This window comes from Cynocephalus volans, chromosome 4, assembly GCF_027409185.1.
Source record: "Cynocephalus volans isolate mCynVol1 chromosome 4, mCynVol1.pri, whole genome shotgun sequence".
NCBI lineage: Eukaryota > Metazoa > Chordata > Mammalia > Dermoptera > Cynocephalidae > Cynocephalus > Cynocephalus volans.
The window spans coordinates 3573017-3592469 of NC_084463.1; the positions used below are offsets into that span (position 1 = coordinate 3573017).

General features: G+C 35.4%; 1 protein-coding gene across 1 annotated transcript in view; it reads right to left on the reverse strand.

The window, feature by feature from the left end:
• Positions 1-19453, reverse strand: part of LOC134375065 (serine-protein kinase ATM-like) — a 47247-nt gene that overhangs the window by 5694 nt on the left and 22100 nt on the right. Inside the window, 11 exon segments of the mRNA XM_063093209.1 lie at positions 2266-2352; positions 3701-3866; positions 5790-5939; positions 7024-7140; positions 7930-8070; positions 14862-14944; positions 15976-16114; positions 16589-16747; positions 17065-17178; positions 18179-18386; positions 19216-19433. Coding sequence (XP_062949279.1) covers positions 2266-2352; positions 3701-3866; positions 5790-5939; positions 7024-7140; positions 7930-8070; positions 14862-14944; positions 15976-16114; positions 16589-16747; positions 17065-17178; positions 18179-18386; positions 19216-19433 — 1582 coding nt within the window.

Consider the following 19453-nt stretch of genomic DNA (forward strand, 5'->3'; position numbering starts at 1 on the left):
TATACACATTTGTACTGCAGGTGAACATCTTTGTGTGTGCTACTAAATATTTTCTTTGGTGAAATGTATGTTCATGCCTTTTGCTCATTTTATAATTGGATTCTTCTATTTTCCTACTGTTGAATTTTCAGAGTTAAGGACTGTACTTTTGGTGCTGAGTCTAAGAACTCTGTCTAGCCCTAGATGCTGAAGATTTTGTCATGATTTTTTTCTCTATTGTTCATATTGGGTAATTTCTACTGTTCTGTCCCCATGTTTACTGATTCTTTCTTCTCTCCCCACATTCTTCTGTCGAAATTTTTTATTTCAATTATTGTATTTTTCTGTTTTATGGAATTCAATTTTATCCCATCTTACCAATCCACTTACATGAATTATACTGCAGAATTTATAATTTCCTAAAACTGCACTGTCTTAAAATCCTTAAATTATACATTGTAATAAAAACTTCTCCTTTGACCTCCTTATTCTTATTAAACAGTTTTTGAATTCAATTGGGATTTTTACCCTATGAGCCTCTCTTCCTTCCTGACTTAGCCCAAGGGTATAGACTCCAAGGACAGTTACTCTACTCAGTAACCTCAAATCTCCTTGTCCCCTTGTCCATCCACCACACCTACCATTTTAAACTACAACTTCAACTCTAGGGATGTTGAGGATTGCTGGAATATTATATGATGACATTTATTGGCTCCACTACAATTTTAGGATGGTTACCTCAGGAAAATACCCCTTATACTGTTTGAAATGTCTTTTTTACTTATCCCTTTCTACTCAGGTCTTGGTCTTATTTCCATGGTACCTGTTTTATGTTTTTTAAGGGCCAGTTACCATCCTTCCAATTCTTAGCAAATGAACATGGTTTCCATTTCTCAGGAAAAACAGAATAGCAAACATAATTTCCTTCAAATTCTTTCCCCTCTAGCTTAAGACTTTCCTATTAGCACTCATCCTTTCCTATTCTCTCAGCAGAAAAGTTAACATGCCTTCAATCTAAAGCCAATGCTACCAAACACATACATACATAATGATTTCCCCTGCTATTTCAATCATCTTGTTTTTCTCATATATCTGGAGTATCTAACATGATCACACCTCTCCCCTTTTAAGAAAGCAAAAACCAAAGGTATGTCTCTTATCTCTGCAGCAAACTTCTCTCCATCCTTCCCTTCACTTCTAAACTTCTTGGAGAATAATTCCACATTCTTCATCTACACACATCCTTAACTTTCATTCAATCCTTGCCATTTTACAATCTGGCTTCCTCCATTCTATCCAAAGGGTACTTCCTACATCTCTAAGATTGATCTATTGTTAAATTCAAAGGCCCATTTTCAGCATTCATCCTATCTGACCATTCTACGTTAGATACTGTTGAGCACTACATCCCTCATGAAATTTTTTCCTCCCGTGGCTTCCGAGATATCTCTACATCCTACTTTCCATGACTTATTGATTATTCAGTCTTTTTCTGACCTGAATTTTCAATGCTAGCATTTTGTACAATTCTATCTTTAGTCCTTTTTATCAAGGATGTGTAAGATCAGAACCTTCTCCAGTCCAATGACTTCTACTGAAATCTATTTTCTGAAGACTCTAGATCTCTGTGATTATATTCAAACTCTTTTCTTTCTTACATATTAAATGTCTACTCTACCTGGAAATTCCACTAATACTTCAAAATAATCATCATTTCTCATCTAAACTATTATAACACCCCCTAATTTGTCTTCTGCTGCCAGTACTGCTTCCAAATTGCTCCTGAAATTATCTTTCCAAAAGTCAAATATGATCATGTCCCGCTTAAATATATCTTCATTTACTTCCCATCACTTAACAAACTAAAGTCAAAACTCCTTAGCCTGGTTTTTAAAAATCTCCTACCAATCCATCTCTCAAGATACTCAACTACATACAAACTTCACTCCAGCCACATTTAGTGTATCATCATTCTCACAACATGCTATGTATCTTAATTGTTCTTTCTTCCAAATCTGTTCTATCTTCTGATTTATCCTTCCTTTCTTTCTTGCAGACCTGGCTCAAATGTCACTCTTCTAGTAAGTTTTACTCATTATCTTAGGCAGAATTAGCTACTCCTTTCAGCAGCACTGTATTTATACTTTAAAAAAAAATCCCAGCAATATTTATTGCTTTGATGTGTCTGTCTCCCTCTAATTTGTAGTATCTGGGTAGGCAAACTACATTCCTTGATGACCAAGTATTTGTTAAATGGAATAAAGATACTTATCTTCTATTACTTACCTAAATCTATATGTACAAGCTCTGCTGACTGCTCATTTATCAAGATATTTTGTACATGTCTATCACCAAGTCCAAGTATGTAACCAACTGGGGAAAAAAACAACCCGAAATCACTGATGTCATCTATTTGTAATACACATTTAACCGTTATTTCAACTAATACCATTGACGCTATATAATTTTTAAGTAGTTTAGACTTTTTAGCCTAAAGGAAATTATGTAGGTAACTGGCCATTTTGAGTTGAAGTCATATCTTGCCAGCTATTTTCATGCATACTGCATTTTATAAATCCTAGATGATCACCTAAACAATATTTTCTCTTTACTAACAGGCACACATTTCAAAATACTAGTAGTCCGAAAATTAGTGTGGTTAAAGTTGAAATCAATTATTTACTTGGGCTAAAGCATCACATCATAGGTACTTAAATTTTCGTTGAGCATACTTATAATTTGAGACATCTATGGGTAAATTCTTTATTCTTCAGTGAAACTTTCTTCTGCTTAATGAATTAGATTTAATACAAATTAATCATTAATTCATCTCACCAGGTATATATCCAGGAAAAACTGCATTTCTATTTTTAAGACAGATGATGATATGCCTTAAAATGGTTTTAACATAAATGAGAGGCACCATGTGATGTTACAGAAAAAACACTGGGTAGGGAGTCAGGATGCCTGGTGTCTGGCTAGCTCTGTTATTAACTGGGCCTACTTTCCTATTTATAAACTAAATTAGCTGAATCAGATTAGTGATTACTTGTGAACTTTTTCAAAACCTACATTCTCTGTCTCCCTGGGGTTTGGTACATAAGTGATGGAAGGAGTCATCTTTAGTTGAAAACCAATAGATCAGATGACTTCTAAAGTTCCTATTGGTTCTCATACTCTAGAATTTTGCTGATTACCCTACCTAGCTATTCCAATTTCTGAGAAATTAAAAAATGAAGTCAAAACATATGTTGTGTACTAAATATTTGAACATGTATATATCATGATTTCTATTCTGAAAACAAAATTCTGTTAAACAGGATCAATCATTGGGTGATAATATCACGATTTTATAGAGGTTCTATGCGAAAGAATAACAATGATTAAAGGAAATAAGTCAAATGGAGTTATCAAAGGTTTTAATATTTTCCAAAGAAAAATCTCAGAAAATAATATATTGACAAGAGAGAAAATAAGCCATATTCACTATAAAACAAAGAATAAGAAAAACCAGTCTTATTTCCCTACCTTGGAACAGGAGAATTCTCTTCTGCAAAAGCTATAAAAAGCTATGGTTAGAGAAGCTAAGAATCAGGATGAGCAAGAAACACGATGATCTAATGATAAAGATGGTTTGTTTAACAACCACCATCACCAGCAACATCCCCTTGCAACTCAGAATGTAGAAAAGTGCTGAATCTACTAAGATGTACAAGATTACCAATAGAAGAAGTGGCCACACTGCGAGTGTAAGCCAATCGTTTCTCAAACCAAACAGCTGGGTCCAAGAATTTTTCCATGCAGAAGTAACGGAAAACTGGTTGAAAATTTTGGCAAATATCCATGAAGGTTTCATATTTTTCTTCAAAAGACTTCTTTTGCACATCCTTTAAATAGATCATATATATTATTTTCTCAATATTGTGTCCAACTAATTCAACTAATGCCTACTATGTTTCTACATGAAAAAATGATATAGGGGCAATAAAAAGATGAACAAGATCCTCTACCCACAAGAAGTTAACAGTCTGGTCAGGGCAGCAATTACTTACAAGTGATAATCCCTTTAGGATTTTCATATTAATCATAGAGGAAGGAGGCACAACAACAGTGACTGTTATTTGTTTTAACTAAATTCCATTCTGAATAATCCTATAATGTAGGTGGAAGTAAACACAGACATGCCAAATGTGTCTCCAGATAATCTCAGGTGGCATCACAGCACCAGGGTGCAATAGGAAACAGTGAAAAGGAGGAAAAGTGGAAGAATCTCTGGGTGGCTGGTGAGGCAAAACAGTTGACATGTCTCAGATATCTGTTCTCCAGCATCTTCTCACTATATAACACTTGCCTGAAGCAAAGCTTATCTACTTCAATGAGCTCAACTCTCATCTATGTGCTGATGACTTCTAAATCTGTATCTTTGGCCCAGATATCTTTAATAAGCCCCCACTTATTAAATTGCCCACTTAACATCTTCACTTGGATCACTCCCAAACCCAAACAAAACAACTCTTCATCTTTGGTAAACCTCAGCCACTCCTATATTCTTTAATTCAGTAAACAGCCTCACTAACCACCCCGTCTGGGAGAACCAGAAAAGGAGACTATTACTTTTCCCCAGCCTCACTTCTAATCAGCATCAAATCCCATTACTTCTGCCTCCTTAATATTTCTCATATCTACCCACAATTCTCCATTACTAATGTTATTAGTCTTAGCTCAGACCCTGTCTCACGATTCCGGTCTGCTTTCTCAAAAATATAACCCACAGTGCTGTCAGAGTCGGCTTTCTAAAATGCAAATCTGATATCACTATCCTTCTCAAAGGGCCTCTGTCACTAAAGACAAACTTCTTAGCATTTCATAAAGTAACCCTCCACTTTCTGACCAACAACTACTGCTCCAACCTCATCTATTTATTCCTCCTCAAAGACTAAGCCTATGCTGCCTTTGCCTGCTCATGCCTCTTTCCCTTTGCTTGTATGCTCCTTCTACCTGGAAACAAACTCATTTAAAAAACTGAGCTCAAACATCTCCTCTATGAAGACTTTTCTTGAATCTAATTCTCTCCACTCCTCCCTGCCCCTGGTAGAACTAACCACCTCCTCCTCCATGCTTACACTGTACTCTCTGTGACCTGTACAGACTTCTATCACAATGCCTATAGCACTAACCACACATTTTTAAAAACATGTGACAGAAAGCACAATAAAATGAAAAGTAAATGGATTTTGAAGTTGGACAGACTTCAAATTCTTGCTCCACTATTTATTAGTTCATTGACTTTGGGCAAGTTAAATTCTCTGAACTTCTCATTTTAAAATAAGGTAAGAACAATAATGATTAGTCATAATATTTGTGAAGTCTCAGCATAGTACGTTGTAGACAGAAGGCATTCAATAAATATTGCTCATCTGGTGAACGCATGTCAGACCAGATGGCCAGTGTGACATGGCAAATGTTTTAGAAAATTCTCTATCTATATCAGTTTCTTATAAAAATCATTTCATAAGCTGTTTTGTTTTAGTTAGTGTGTTAAGAATTAGCTTACCCCAAATTAAAAGCAAATTAGCATAAATCGAATAATGTTTAAATTTCTTATCTAACAAGAACTGACACTTCACATATTTTAAAAACCTTTCTTTTTCACTCATGCTTTCACTCTGGTGAGCTTACTTTCTCTTACTTAGCACCTTTAACAATTATCCCATGAAGCTAAAACTTTTTATATTCTATAATATTTGATAGCCATCAGCTTTAATAAGTTATTAAATATAATCTTGCAATAACTTTTGAGTGCCACTCACCATCATTTTCTTCTGGCATTGATGGGCACTGAAATCCTTTGGCCTGTATCTTTTATGAGCACCATCTTCATTGTTAACAAGAAATTCACCAATAGGGACAGTTCCCGTGCACCACTCAAGAACACCACTTCGCTGAGACAGGGGAACCACCTGAAGTTGCAGATTAAATACTTTTTGATTATGGAAGGCCATTAAAGAGTATTTCATGATCATTCGACTATCAGAGTCAGTGCAAAGCATTTTTTCAAGTTGTGTTAATATTTCTCTGTCCAAAGGAGACAAAGCTCTTTGGAGGAAAGCAACCAGAAATAAACTTACGATCAAAGATTATGATTTTCTAGCCAGCTGCTTAGACTTCTGAGAGCCTGCCCATCTCTCTATCTCCACAATTCCCTGAGAGATAACTCCTGTTAATTATACTCATTATCATCTGTGATAGATCCATATTTAGTTTGTTCCATTTAGCAGAAGAATCAACTCTGCTTTTCTCAGTTGGTCACTCGTCTTTATGGTATTTTTAACTTTATATTTTTTTTTTAATGTACTAAAATGTTGAAATGCTTTTGCTTCATGTCTTAAGGAAGACTTTAATTATAGTCTCCCCTTACGTGCAGTTTTGCTTTCTGTGGTTTCAGTGGCCCATGGCACAGGGCAATAAGATATTTTGAGAGACAGAAACCACATTTACATAAATCTTATTATAGTATATTGTAATGTTCTATTTAATTATTAGTTATTTGTTGTTAATCTCTTACTGTGCCTAATTTATAAAGTAAACTTTATCATAGGTATGTATGTATAGGAAAAAACATAGTATATAGTGTTTGGTTACTACCACAGTTTCAGGCATCCACTGGAGGTCTTATATATTCTAATACAAGACCTTCCTGCAGATAAGGGGAGACTACTGTAATGGTGACTTGGTCAGAGAAGGACTCTTTTTGAGGAGGTGACATTGGACCTGAATGAAGTAAGGGAGTAACTGGTACAATGATCTGAGAGAAGAGCATTCCAGGCAGAGGGAAGTAGAAAAGCTGTGATATGAAAATGAAATTGGTGTATCTAAGCTCAAAAGAGAAGGCGAACCAAGTGGAGATGAGTCATCCATCACAAGGAGAAAGTGAGAGAGAAGAATGGAGAGAGTGGTAGATATGCAACATAGACCAATGTGGCTCACAAAGCCTAAAATGTCTACTATTTGTTCCTTTGTACAGTAGAAATTCAAACTACTTACCTTATATGTGCAAATAGTCAATTTCCTCTTCCTAGTTTCAGTGTTCCTCTGTAGTAATGTTTTACACATCTGGAAAACCTGCTGCATGACAGCATCTTGTCTCAGGTCATCACGGCCCTTCAGCATAATCAAACATGAATAACTAAGCACAGTTCATTTTATCATAAAAACACACACAGAGTCATCTGAGGACAGGAAAAGGCATTTAGAAATCAATCTGAGCATCTGTGCTCCTCTTAACAGTCTCTCAAATAACTAAGACCTACTGCCATTCTTTCATATAGAATAAACTATAACACTGGGTAGGTAGACTGATTTAGAAAAAAAAGTTTCCCCAGCTGCTTTTGTAATTAGACTAATTAGAATTCCCCCACCTGAGGGTACACTGCAAAATGCCTGAGTGGAGCAGCACTGTATCTTTCTACAAATCCCTGTATTTCTCCATCAATCACCAGCACTGCCAAAAGAGCTCTTGAGCAAACAGTAAAGGAGGAATGCTGTCCGTTTCTGATACACTAAATAGCACTTGGCACAGTACCAGGCCCAGTATACTGAGGCAAAGGCCTTCAACTTGTACTATTCAAGGAAATAAGCAATAGCCACCAAAACACTTTTTCACAAGGAAGTTGATTGTTAACCTCAACATGTCTGTAACTTAACAGTATTCTTTTACTTGAATCAACGTTATAATAATGATGGTCTTTCAGAGACACACAAAAATGGAGAAAAGCATTCTGGTTCTAGAATATACTACATTTCTATTCTACAATTTCTCCTCACTTGTAATTATTCAGAATAAATATGAAGACCCAAATAAAGCAGGAAGAAAATATCAACTAAAGTTTTTCTTCAACTTTGACTTCATTAAAACCCTGTAAAGACCACATCAGAGAAGGAAAGTCTCACCTTGACAAGCTGTCTCCTTTCTTTGCCATCAGAACCTACACAATCTATTATTTTTGGTAAATTTAAACCCCCTGCTAAGCGAAATTCTGCTTTAAATGACTGTATAGTAACCGGATTTCCATATTCTCCAGTGGGGTCCACCTAATAAAAAATATAAATATGATAAAAAGTCATTTACGCTATTTACGTTAAAGAAAAATACATTATAAATGGCAATTTTAACATTAAACAGAGGAATACAGCAGTGGAACTGTGCGGCTGGATGCAGACCCTCACCCCGCTTCGTACCCAGGGGGGAGAGTGCCAGGCCCCGCACAGCGCCCTGCAGCTAGAGGTGGTCCCTCCCCGCTTCTTGGACCCCAGGGCGAGCACCAGCCTATTGGTCCGACTCACCGAGTTTGGCCTAGCAGAACCGGATGGCACTAGGAGCCCATTCTACATCCACAGAGTCTAGAACAGGAACCAACGTGGTTTAACATAACCACCATCACACCTACTGTCAAACAAAGATAACTCACCTCCACAGTAGCAACCAGGGCCACTACACAGCCAACCTTAGTGTAATAGAAGAAGCAAACCCTCTACCAAATGACCGAGCATCATCAAAAAAGTACTAGAGGTAGAAACAATCAAGAAAAAATGATACCACCAAAAGAATATAGTAATGCTCCAAAGTCAGACTCCCCAGAACAGGGAATCTTTGAAATGTCCGAAAAAGAATTTCAAGTAATGATCTTAAGAAAACTTAAAATAAAGGAAGACTCAATTAGAGAACACAAAAAAAAAAAGAAAAAAATATTCAGAATATGAAGGAGGAAATCTACAAAGAGAGCAATACCTTAAAAAAGAGTGTAGCAGAACTTCTAGAAATGAAAGACTCACTCAGTGAAATACAAAACACAACTGAGCTTGAGCCGCAGGGTAGAGCAAGCAGAAGAAAGAATTTCAGAGCCTGATGATGGTCTTTTTGAAAGAATTCAGGCAGACCAAAAAAAGAAAAAAGAATTAAAAATAACAAGGAAATTCTAAGAGAGATAGCAGACAACCTCAAGCGCTCTAACATCTGAATTGTGGGTATTCCTGAAGGGGAGGAGAAAGGAAAAGGTATTCCAAACCTACTCGAGGAAATAGTAACAGAAAACTCCCAGGTGTAGGGCAATATACAGACCTTCAGATCCAGGAAGCTCAAAGGTCCCCAAACAGATTCAACCCAAAAAGATCCTCCCCAAGACATATTATAGTTAAATTCACAAAGCTCAAAGACAAAGAGAGAATTCTACAAGCAGCAAGAGAAAAGCGTCAGGTCACATTTAGGGGAACCCCCATCAAACTAACAGCAGACTTCTCAACCGAAACCCTACAGGCTATAAGAAAGTGGAATGATACATTTAAAATACTAAAAGAAAAAAAACTGCCAGCCAAGAATTCTTTACGCAGCAAGCCTCTCCTTCAGAAATGAGGGAGAAATAGTGTATTTCCCAGACAAACAAAAGTTGTGGGAGTTCACCACCACATGACCAGCACTGCAAGAAATTCTCAAGGGAGTCATTTATCTGGCATCTGACTAATGGTGCCCACTATCACAAATACACAAGACAGAGCAAAACCCACAGTTAAAACAAAAATGCCAGCAAGAAAGAGAAAGAAGTTAAATCATTCCACCTTAAATTCCCAACTAACATTGAAGAAGAGAAATAAAAGGGGAAATAATAATCAAAGGATATTTAAACCATCTAAACAAAAAGCAATTAAGTGATAGGAATTAAGCAACACTTGTCAATAACTACTCTACATGTGAATGGACTAAACTCCCCATTCAAAAGACAGACTGACTGGATTAAAAAGCAAGACCCAAGTATATGCTGTCTTCAAGAGAACCACCTCACCTGTAGAGACACACACAGACTAAAAGTGAAGGGATGGAAAAAGATATACCGTGCAAATGGAAACCCAAAATGAGCAGGAGTAGCTATTCTTATATCAGACAAAACAGACTTTAAAACAAAAAACATTAAAAAAAAAAAAGACAAAGAAGGCCACTGTGTAATGATAAAGGCAACTATCCAGCTAGAAGACATAACAATCATAAACATGTATGCACCCAATACCAGAGCACCTAGATATATTAAGGAAACACTCTTAGACCTAAAGAAAGAGATGGACTTAATACATTAATAGTGGGTGACTTGAACACCCCTCTCTCAGTATGCGACAGGTCTTCCAGGCAACAAATCAACAAAGAGACACAGGATTTAATCTGCACCCCAGACCAACTGGACTTGGCAGATATATACAGAACATTTCACCCAACAGTCAAAGAATACACTTTCTTCTCATCAGCTCATGGTACATTCTCCAGGATAGACCACATATTAGTTCACAAATCTAGTCTCAACAAATTTTTAAAAACTGAAATCATTCCAACTATCTTTCCAGACCACAATGGACTAAAACTGAAATAAACAATAAGCAAAAGTCTGGATGCTATACGAATAAATGGAAAGTAAATAATAGGATCCTGAATGACTTATGGGTCCAAGAAGAAATTAAACAGGAAATCAAAAAATTCCTAGAAACTAATGAAAATAAACATACATCATACCAAAACGTATGGCATATTGCAAAAGCAGTACTAAGAGGCAAATTTATTACAGTAAATGCTTATATCAAAAGAATGGAAAGACTTCAAATAAACGACTTAACACTATGCCTCAAAGAACTTGAAAAACAACAACAATCCAAACTTAAAGGTAGTAGATGGAAAGAATTAATTAAGATCAGAGCAGAACTAAATGAAAAAGAGACCCAAAAAACAAGAAAAGATCAACAAAACTAAAAGTTGGTTTTTTGAGAAGATAAATAAAATAGACACACCATTAGCTTGGTTAACGAAAAAAAAAGGAGAAGACCCAAATAACAAAAATCAGAAATGAAAAGGAAGACATTACAAATGATACCACAGAAATACAAAGAATCATTAGAGACTATTACAAACAACTGTATGACAACAAATACGAAAATTTGGTAGATATGGATAAGTTTCTAGACACATATAAACTACCAAGACTGAACCAAGAAGAGACAGAAAACCTGAACAGACCAATAACACGCCAGGAGATTGAAGCAGTAATTAGCAATCTTCCAACAACAACAAAAAAGGAGTCCGGATGGCTTTATGGCTAAACTCTATCAAACGTTTAAAGAGGAGTTAATACCAATTCCCCTCAAACTATTCCAAACAATTGAAACAGATGCTACTCTCCCAAACTCATTCTATGAGGCCAACATAACTCTGATATCAAAACCAGATAAAGACACAACAAAAAAAGAAAATTATAGGCCAATATCCTTGATGAACCTAGATGCTAAAATCCTCAACAAAATATTGGCAATCAGAATACAGCAACATATTAAAAAAATCATATACTATGATCAAGTGGGATTCATCCCAGGTATGCAAGGATGGTTTAACATACGAAAGTCAATAAATGTAATACAACACATCAACAAACTCAAGGACAAAGACCGTATGATTATCTCAATAGATGCAGAAAAAGCATTTTACAAAATTCAGCATCCCTTCCTGATAAATACTCTCAAAAAATTAGATATAGAAGGAAAATATCTCAACACAATTAAAGCCATTTATGACAAGCCCACTGCCAGTATCATTTTGAATGGGGAAAAATTGAAGGCCTTCCCCTTAAGGACAGGAACAAGATAAGGATGTTCACTCTCACCACTTGTATTTAACATAGTACTAGAGGTACTAGCTAGAGCAATCAAGCAAGAGAAAGAAATAAAGGGAATCCAGATTGGAAAAGATGAAGTCAAATTTTCTCTATCTGCAAGATGACATCATACTGTATACAGAAAAACCTAAAGACTCTATCAAAAAACTCCTAGAACTGGTAAATAACTTCAGTAATGTTGCAGGATACAAAATAAATGCCCCCAAATTAGTAGAATTTATATACAAAAATAATGAATTAACAGTAGGAGAAATAAAGAAAGTAAACCCCTTTACAATTGTCCCCCCCCAAAATAAGATACCTAGGGATCAATTTAACCAAGGAGGTGAAAGACCTCTACAATGAGAACTACAAACCACTTCTGAAAGAAATTAAAGAAGACACAAAAAGATGCAAAGATATTCCATGCTCTTGGATTGGAAGAATTAACATTGTGAAATGTCTATACTACCCAAAGTGATCTACAGATTCAATGCAATCCCCATCAAAATGCCAATGTCATTCTTCACAGAAATGGAAAAAACAATCTTATCTTTCATATGGAAAAACAAAAGACCCCAAATAGCTAAAGCAATTCTGAGCAAAAAAAAACACAGCTGGAGGCATAACTCTGCCTGACTTCAAATTATACTACAAAGCTGTTGTAACCAAAACAGCATGGTACTGGTATAAAAATAGACATTCAGACCAGTGGACTAGAATTGAGAACGCAGAAATCACTCCTCAGGCTTACAGTGATCTGATATTAGATGAAGGCAACAAAAATCTACATTGGGAAAAGATTGCCTCTTCGAAAAGTGGTGCTGGGAAAACTGGATATCCATATGCAGAAGAATGAAACTAGATATGCATCTCTCACCATACACTAAAATCAATTCAAAATGGATTAAAGACCTAGGTATAAAACCCAAAACTATAAAATTACTAAGGGAAAATATAGGTGAAACACTTCAGCAGTTAGGTCAGGGCACAGGCTTTATGAACATGAGCCTGAAAGCACAAGCAGCAAAAGAAAAAATAAACAAATAGGACTATATCAAACTAAAAAAATTTCTGCACAGCAAAGGAAACCATCAACAGAGTGAAAAGACAACCTACAGAATGGGAGAAAATTTTTGCTAACTATGCATCTCACAAGGGATTAATATCTAGAATATACATAGAACTCAAGCTATTTTACAGTAAAAAACCAAATGACCCAATTAAAAAATGGGCAAAGGAGATGAATAGACATTTTTCAAAGGAAGACATACAAACAGCCAACAGATACATGAAAAAATGCTCAACATCACCAGTCATCAGGGAAATGCAAATTAAAACCACATTGAGATATCACCTCACTCCAGATAGACTGGCTATAATCAAAAAAGACGGTGAATAACAAATGCTGGTGAGGGTGTGGAGAGATGGGAACACTGCTGCACTGTTGGTGGGACTGTAAATTAGTACAACCATTACGGAAAACAATATGGAGGTTTCTCAAACAACTACACATAGATCTTCCATATGATCCAGCAATCCTACTTCTGGGTATATACCCAGAGGAATGGAAATCATCATGTCAAAGAGATACCTGCACTCCCATGTTCATCGCAGCTCTGTTTACAATAGCCAAGATATAGAACCAACCTAAATTCTATCGATGGATGATTGGATAAGGAAACTGTGGTGTATATATACACTATGGAATACTACTCTGCCATAAAAAAGAATGAAATACTCCCATTTGCAACATCATGGACGAACCTGGAGAAACTTATGTTGAGTGAAATAAGCAAAGCACAGAGGGATAAATACCACATGTGGTCACTCAAATATGGGAGCTAAGAGAGAAAGGAAAGAAGGAAAGAAAGATCACAGTAGTGCCACGGTCTAACAGAGGGAGGGAATAATCCTAGGGCTACAAAGTTGATGGGGGGGAAGGGAGGAAAGTTGGGGATAATTGGGTGCAGACAAGGGGTGCAATAGTAATTTCTGGTAATGGGTATGCCCCCAGCATGAACGTGGCCCTCACATCATGGGCAGGAAGGGTGACAATTAGCTTTGTACCTCATGAATATTCTTAAATAAATAAATAAATAATAGAAAAATAAACAGAGAAATAAATGACAATTGCCATTGGTTAAGAACTGGAGCTATAACTTTAGTTTCTGTATAAGGAAAGATAGAATATTTGACTCGGCCTTATAACACCACGGTCACGGGTTCAGATCCCCGTACCAGTCAGCCAACCAAAAAAAAAGAAAACAAAATATTTTACATTGGAAAAGGTTTTAAAAAATGACACACAGATAACACAATTTACCTTCCTAAATATCTTTAATAAAACAAGGGCATACCAAGTTAGAAGAGTGTCGCTGAAAAACTATTTAAAAACCAGAATTCAGGTGTCACCACATATATGTTAAGTCATCTGAGAAATAACTACTCCCAAAAAATATAATAAACTTTCGGAAAGGGTGGAGAGGAGTTTTCTAGGTTATAACTGTTAAATTTGGCATTTTCAGGAAATATTCAGCTAAATAACTTAGCTGATGTAGTTAGAAAAATATCAGTTAATCCAAATGATGCAGCTATATTTCAAATCACATAACTACAAATACTAAGCACTAAACTGCAAACTTGGAGAGATTTACAATGTACTTAAAATTATCATTTTCTAAACTATAACGTTTATTATTACATATATCCTTGCCCACATGGTACTTGTAAGAATAAAAGATTGTGACATAGCTTAATGTATCATGTATATACAGTCACCTGAATACTATAAAATATACTGTATTACTTAATACTGTAATATATCACAGCCAATATATTTTCCTGCATACAAAAATTTAAAGACAATATAACTAGAAACTTTCTTGCCAAGTCAAAAATTAATCTTCTCATAAGTACATGGAAGCTTTCCTTCTGGCCAATGAAGTGAATAGTCTATAGACCTTCATAAGAAAGATGGGAAGTTTAAAACTGAAGGCAAAGAAAAAGAAAGCAGGAGAAGAAGCCTTTGAGTGTCTTAAGTCTTGGGCAAAGGGAATCTAATGCAGAAAAACGGCTGAAACACATGAAATTGCCAATATTTAACTACTTTTGACCTATATAAAAGTAGCTACTTTAAATTGTTCCATCTAATAGAGAGGACTTTAATTTAAAAAATCAAAAGAGTTAATGATAAGTTACCTTAATTTCCATAGTAGGTACAACAACATCTTGTAAATTCTTGAGTTTAGTAATTGGCTGGTCTGCTGGAATATTTATGCCTTCTATATTTAAAAATAAAAAGATATTAGTGATAACTGCAAACTGAGGAACAGCCATGAAGGTGACACAGGAGTATTCAGCAGATCCCATAGGCAACTTGTGGTTAATCTTAATTCATGCCCCAATTTAGAAATGAAGACCGAGAGCTTGGGCCACGATGCATCTCAGGGTCAGATCTTAGCAATGATTCATGTGGTCTGCAAATTGATTTGCAGGTTACCTTGCACTAATAATTAGACCAGATTCTACCTAAGGGACCAGGTTGAGCATATTAAAATAATTACATAATAGTTAGCATAGCACATACATTATGTACTCCTGTCACATTACTATTAAATGCAACTAAAAAACATGACAATATTCTTTGTTGCTTAGAGAAATACTATGTGAAGTCCCATTCTTATTTTAAAGTAATAAGGATTTAAACTTGAAGATACTGAATAGAAAAAGGAAAACAATTGGTAAAGTATGAGGAGAGAGATTCTTAGTAGCAAATGCGTATTTAGAGGCCAGTCACAAAACCAAATATTACAGTCGCTTATAATTATTTGAACCGACACAGCCAAAAGAGTGATCAAATAAAGACATTCTAGCACCTATGGAGAAAATGATAAGGCCTTTTTGTTTTTAAGTCCCAGGGCATAGTGAGTAACCTTATCATTTAAAAAACCTTTGACCCTGGAAACTCTCAGTTATCCAGTTATCTTAATAGACTTACCACTATGCATTTCTCTGCAGCAAGTATTTGCACCCAAATATTACCAGAAGAAACCAAATAATTAATTTATTGTAGTCCTTATTATCAGTTCCACTAAAAGATATTAACTGAAAAAGTAACTAATGGATATTGGAGTAATTAGATAAAAGTTAAGTTTTTGTATCATGTGTGAATTATAACCACCAACACCTTTACATTTGTAATTACAGCATTGTTTGTGATTTTAAACAGATTTACATAGTAAATTTGTAATTAATAGATCCTTACAGTGAATAACATAGCAAGAAAGCAACACTCATTCTTTAAAACACGTACTTCTCTGAGTCTTCCACTGAGTGGCATCTAAGTTTGCTAATATAATATAAGCATCACAAAGTGCCTCAATACTTTTGACCATCTGAGGTCTCCTACTTCTGATTGTACAGATGATTTTGTTTGCAGCCTCCATTCGATCCTATTAATTTTTAAAAAAAAGAATGAAAGAAAGAAAAAACATTACATAAAGAACTACCCAACAGTCATACTTCTCAGAATTATAAGAAGTAAAAACCAGAATTTACGCAGATCTAGACAATAGAAGGACTGTAGTTCCTCAGATACAAAAAAACAGTCACGGTATGAATGAAATATATCAAAGGTATATAATAATCTCAAGAGTCAATGACTTAGGTGACTTTCAAAAATCTGTTTTTATCCTTTGCCTGTTGCTGTGAGAAAAAAAAGTAAAATACTACTGATATCTCCTATGCTTTGAGAAATATTCAGGAATTTTGAATCAATCTTAAGTGGCATCATAATAACGAAGGATTTACATACTAAATACTGTCAGCAAAACACATTCTTGAAATCTCTGAAACTTAAGAAAGAAATATTCTGGGAAAGAATGAATATCATAATTCAGAAAGGTATGTATGTTTAATCCAAATACCTCATCAAGCTGAGAGCTTTGTTTAGGTGCATTTTTAGTTATTTTACTCCTTCTTACTGCCTCTGGTTTGGTCAAAAATTCATCTTTGTTTGCATTTGCTAAGGCCAGTATAATAAACAAAGTATGATGGGGGTGATCCACTGAAATTCTAGAGATGAGCTGTAAGAAAATTAAAACTACTGGTTTTATGCAAATAAACAAAGAAAATTCACAACATTTTTCATTTTGCTTAATATTAAAATGTGTTACTGCCTAGATACTGCAGTGGTGAAGTGTGTGTATGTCTCTGTGTGTAAGAAACAGATAAAGAGGCATATGAGGAAGAAGAGAGAGAAACTGAGTAACACGGAGAAGAGACAAAATACAAAATTTTGTATTTCTACTTCCCAGAGAGGAACAGTAGTATATACTTTATATAGTATATAATAATATAAAAGCAAAACAATTATTGTGTTTTGATTTTCAGGTTTACTTACATTATTGAGGACTTCATGAAACCCTAGGCCTCCCATCATCTTGGTTCCCATTCTAGCCGCCAGTTGGTACATAAGAGGCAAATATTTATACGATGGGATCTTCACTCCATCTCTCTATCATTAAAAATAAATACAAAATTAAGAAAAATGAATTTCAAATATTGTCAAGCAAATTCTCTAACATAATAATCTTCTACTAGCACAATCTAGTGGTTAACAAAACTTCACTAACTACATTTTCTTCCTTGTCACTTCTCCTATCTGTGAAAGTCTTTCTAATGGGGATTCTAGATAAATTCATTGGTAAGTCAAAGTATTTTGTCCTAAATTAAATTGTATTCAGAACTGGAATACCTGGCACTGCTTATGTTCCAGTGAATCCAAGAAGGAGAAATGGATCTGAGTGCTACTATGATATTCACTCCTGAGAAATCAGTGTACAATAAAATGGAATAATTATTTTTTCCTAAATGCCAAAAATAACAGGACTCAGTGTGTACTACAGCAGAGTTGTATCTATTATGAGTCTTATTCTTTTCATCCAAGAGAACCATTTTACCTTTAACCTTCAAATTGACTGACGGTATATATCTTATCAACATAACTTTAACATAGGTGTCATCACTAAAACCTCAGATTTTTAAATAAAAACTTATGAAATATTGCTGTCTTGGTATTTTCTTTATAATATCTTTTTTCCATCTATGAAAGCAATTCACTGTAAAAATACCAGGCAAGCATAAAGCAGGTGGAAAAACTCACCTGTGATCACACCATCTTTCATAGCTTTCCAAACCCCCAATCTGGTACCCCATTCGGGGCATTCTCCTATGATAATTGCAAAGATGTAGGAAAAGACTGACCTAAGTTCTCTCACCATCACACAAACCTGTATCATTTAGAGCTTATCTATGTACAGAACATCAAACCAAGTGCTAAGAATACAAAGGGGTATATGAGGATACTTCAAACTTCATGGAAAAATAGAATTAAAAGATAATACAAATCTTCCAATGAACTTTTTGAAGTACCCACATATAAAGTCTCTGACATCATGGGGCTTATGTTAAGTTTTTAAAGCACAGGCTAGAATATTGGGTCGAATAAGACTTGCCTTCATCATGCCATTAACTTCAGAAACTCCAGAATTTTCAAGCCAGAGAGAACAAAGTCGGAATACCCACATATCATGTTCTTCTCCACTTAATAAGCAGTTGATATAATTTTCAACTGCTTTACATAAGAAGCGTTTACGATCCTCTTTCAGTGCATGGAGTGCACATTCATCTAGCTCCAGCTCTCGCTGAACCTTTACGGTGTATCTTGAATTGGATAATTAAAGTAAAACACAAAAGCCATAAAATTTTACAGAATTACAAAATCACACGTGACATACAACATAAATAAAAAAAAAATCACACATCCATCCCAGGAGAAAAAGCCAAATTCTAAGGATTATAAAGGGAACAAATTTATTTTTGTTTTAATTGTGTAATTCACAGCCTTCCTCAACAACTGAGGACAAAGTAGACACTACTTAAAGCTATTTAGTTAACTTAATTCTCTACTTACACTAAAATATACAGACCCAAGACAGGTTTAAATAAAGAGATTTAATTACATCAAAATAGATTAACTCTTCTGTATTTAATCTCAACACCTACCTCTTTTTCAACTGTGACACCAACTAACAAACCAAAAAAGACAAAATGAAAAGCTAACATCTACATACTCTACAAATAAGCTTAGAACCACAGCATGAATTCTTCATAAAAGAACACGTGTGAATGTCTTACATGCTAATTTAAGTCGTGATTAACCACTCGATGTAGGGCCAAGAATATCTATATATAATTAAGCCAAGCTTTAGTGAACAAAACTTTAAGTCAGATAAGAAGATGAAGTCATACTTTCTTTTTTTTTGACCGGTAAGGGGATCGCAACCCTTGGATCAGTGTCATCCACACCACGCTCAGCCAGTGAGCACACCGGCCATCCCTATATAGGATCCGAACCTGCAGCCTTGGCGCTATCAGCACCGCACTCTACCAAGTGAGTCACGGGGCAGGCCCTGAAGTCATACTTTCTACACAAAAACATTCACTCAGTTAACTGGTGAACATAAAGTTGTCACTGTAGACACCTAGTTACCTGTTGGTCTGAATTTTATGTTCCCTAAGGAGGCCCACTTCCTCTTTGGCCCTTCTAAGGAGAGCTTGCTTGTTTTCGAATTCAGATGATTTCATGTAGTTTTCAATTCTCTGGTATTGAGTATCTGAGAACCGTGCTAATGACAAAAATGCCTTCATTTTTCCATTTCTGAGCTCATCATTGCTTTCTCCATCATAATGTCCAGCAACTTCCACTGCCTTCAAGAAAACACAATCAT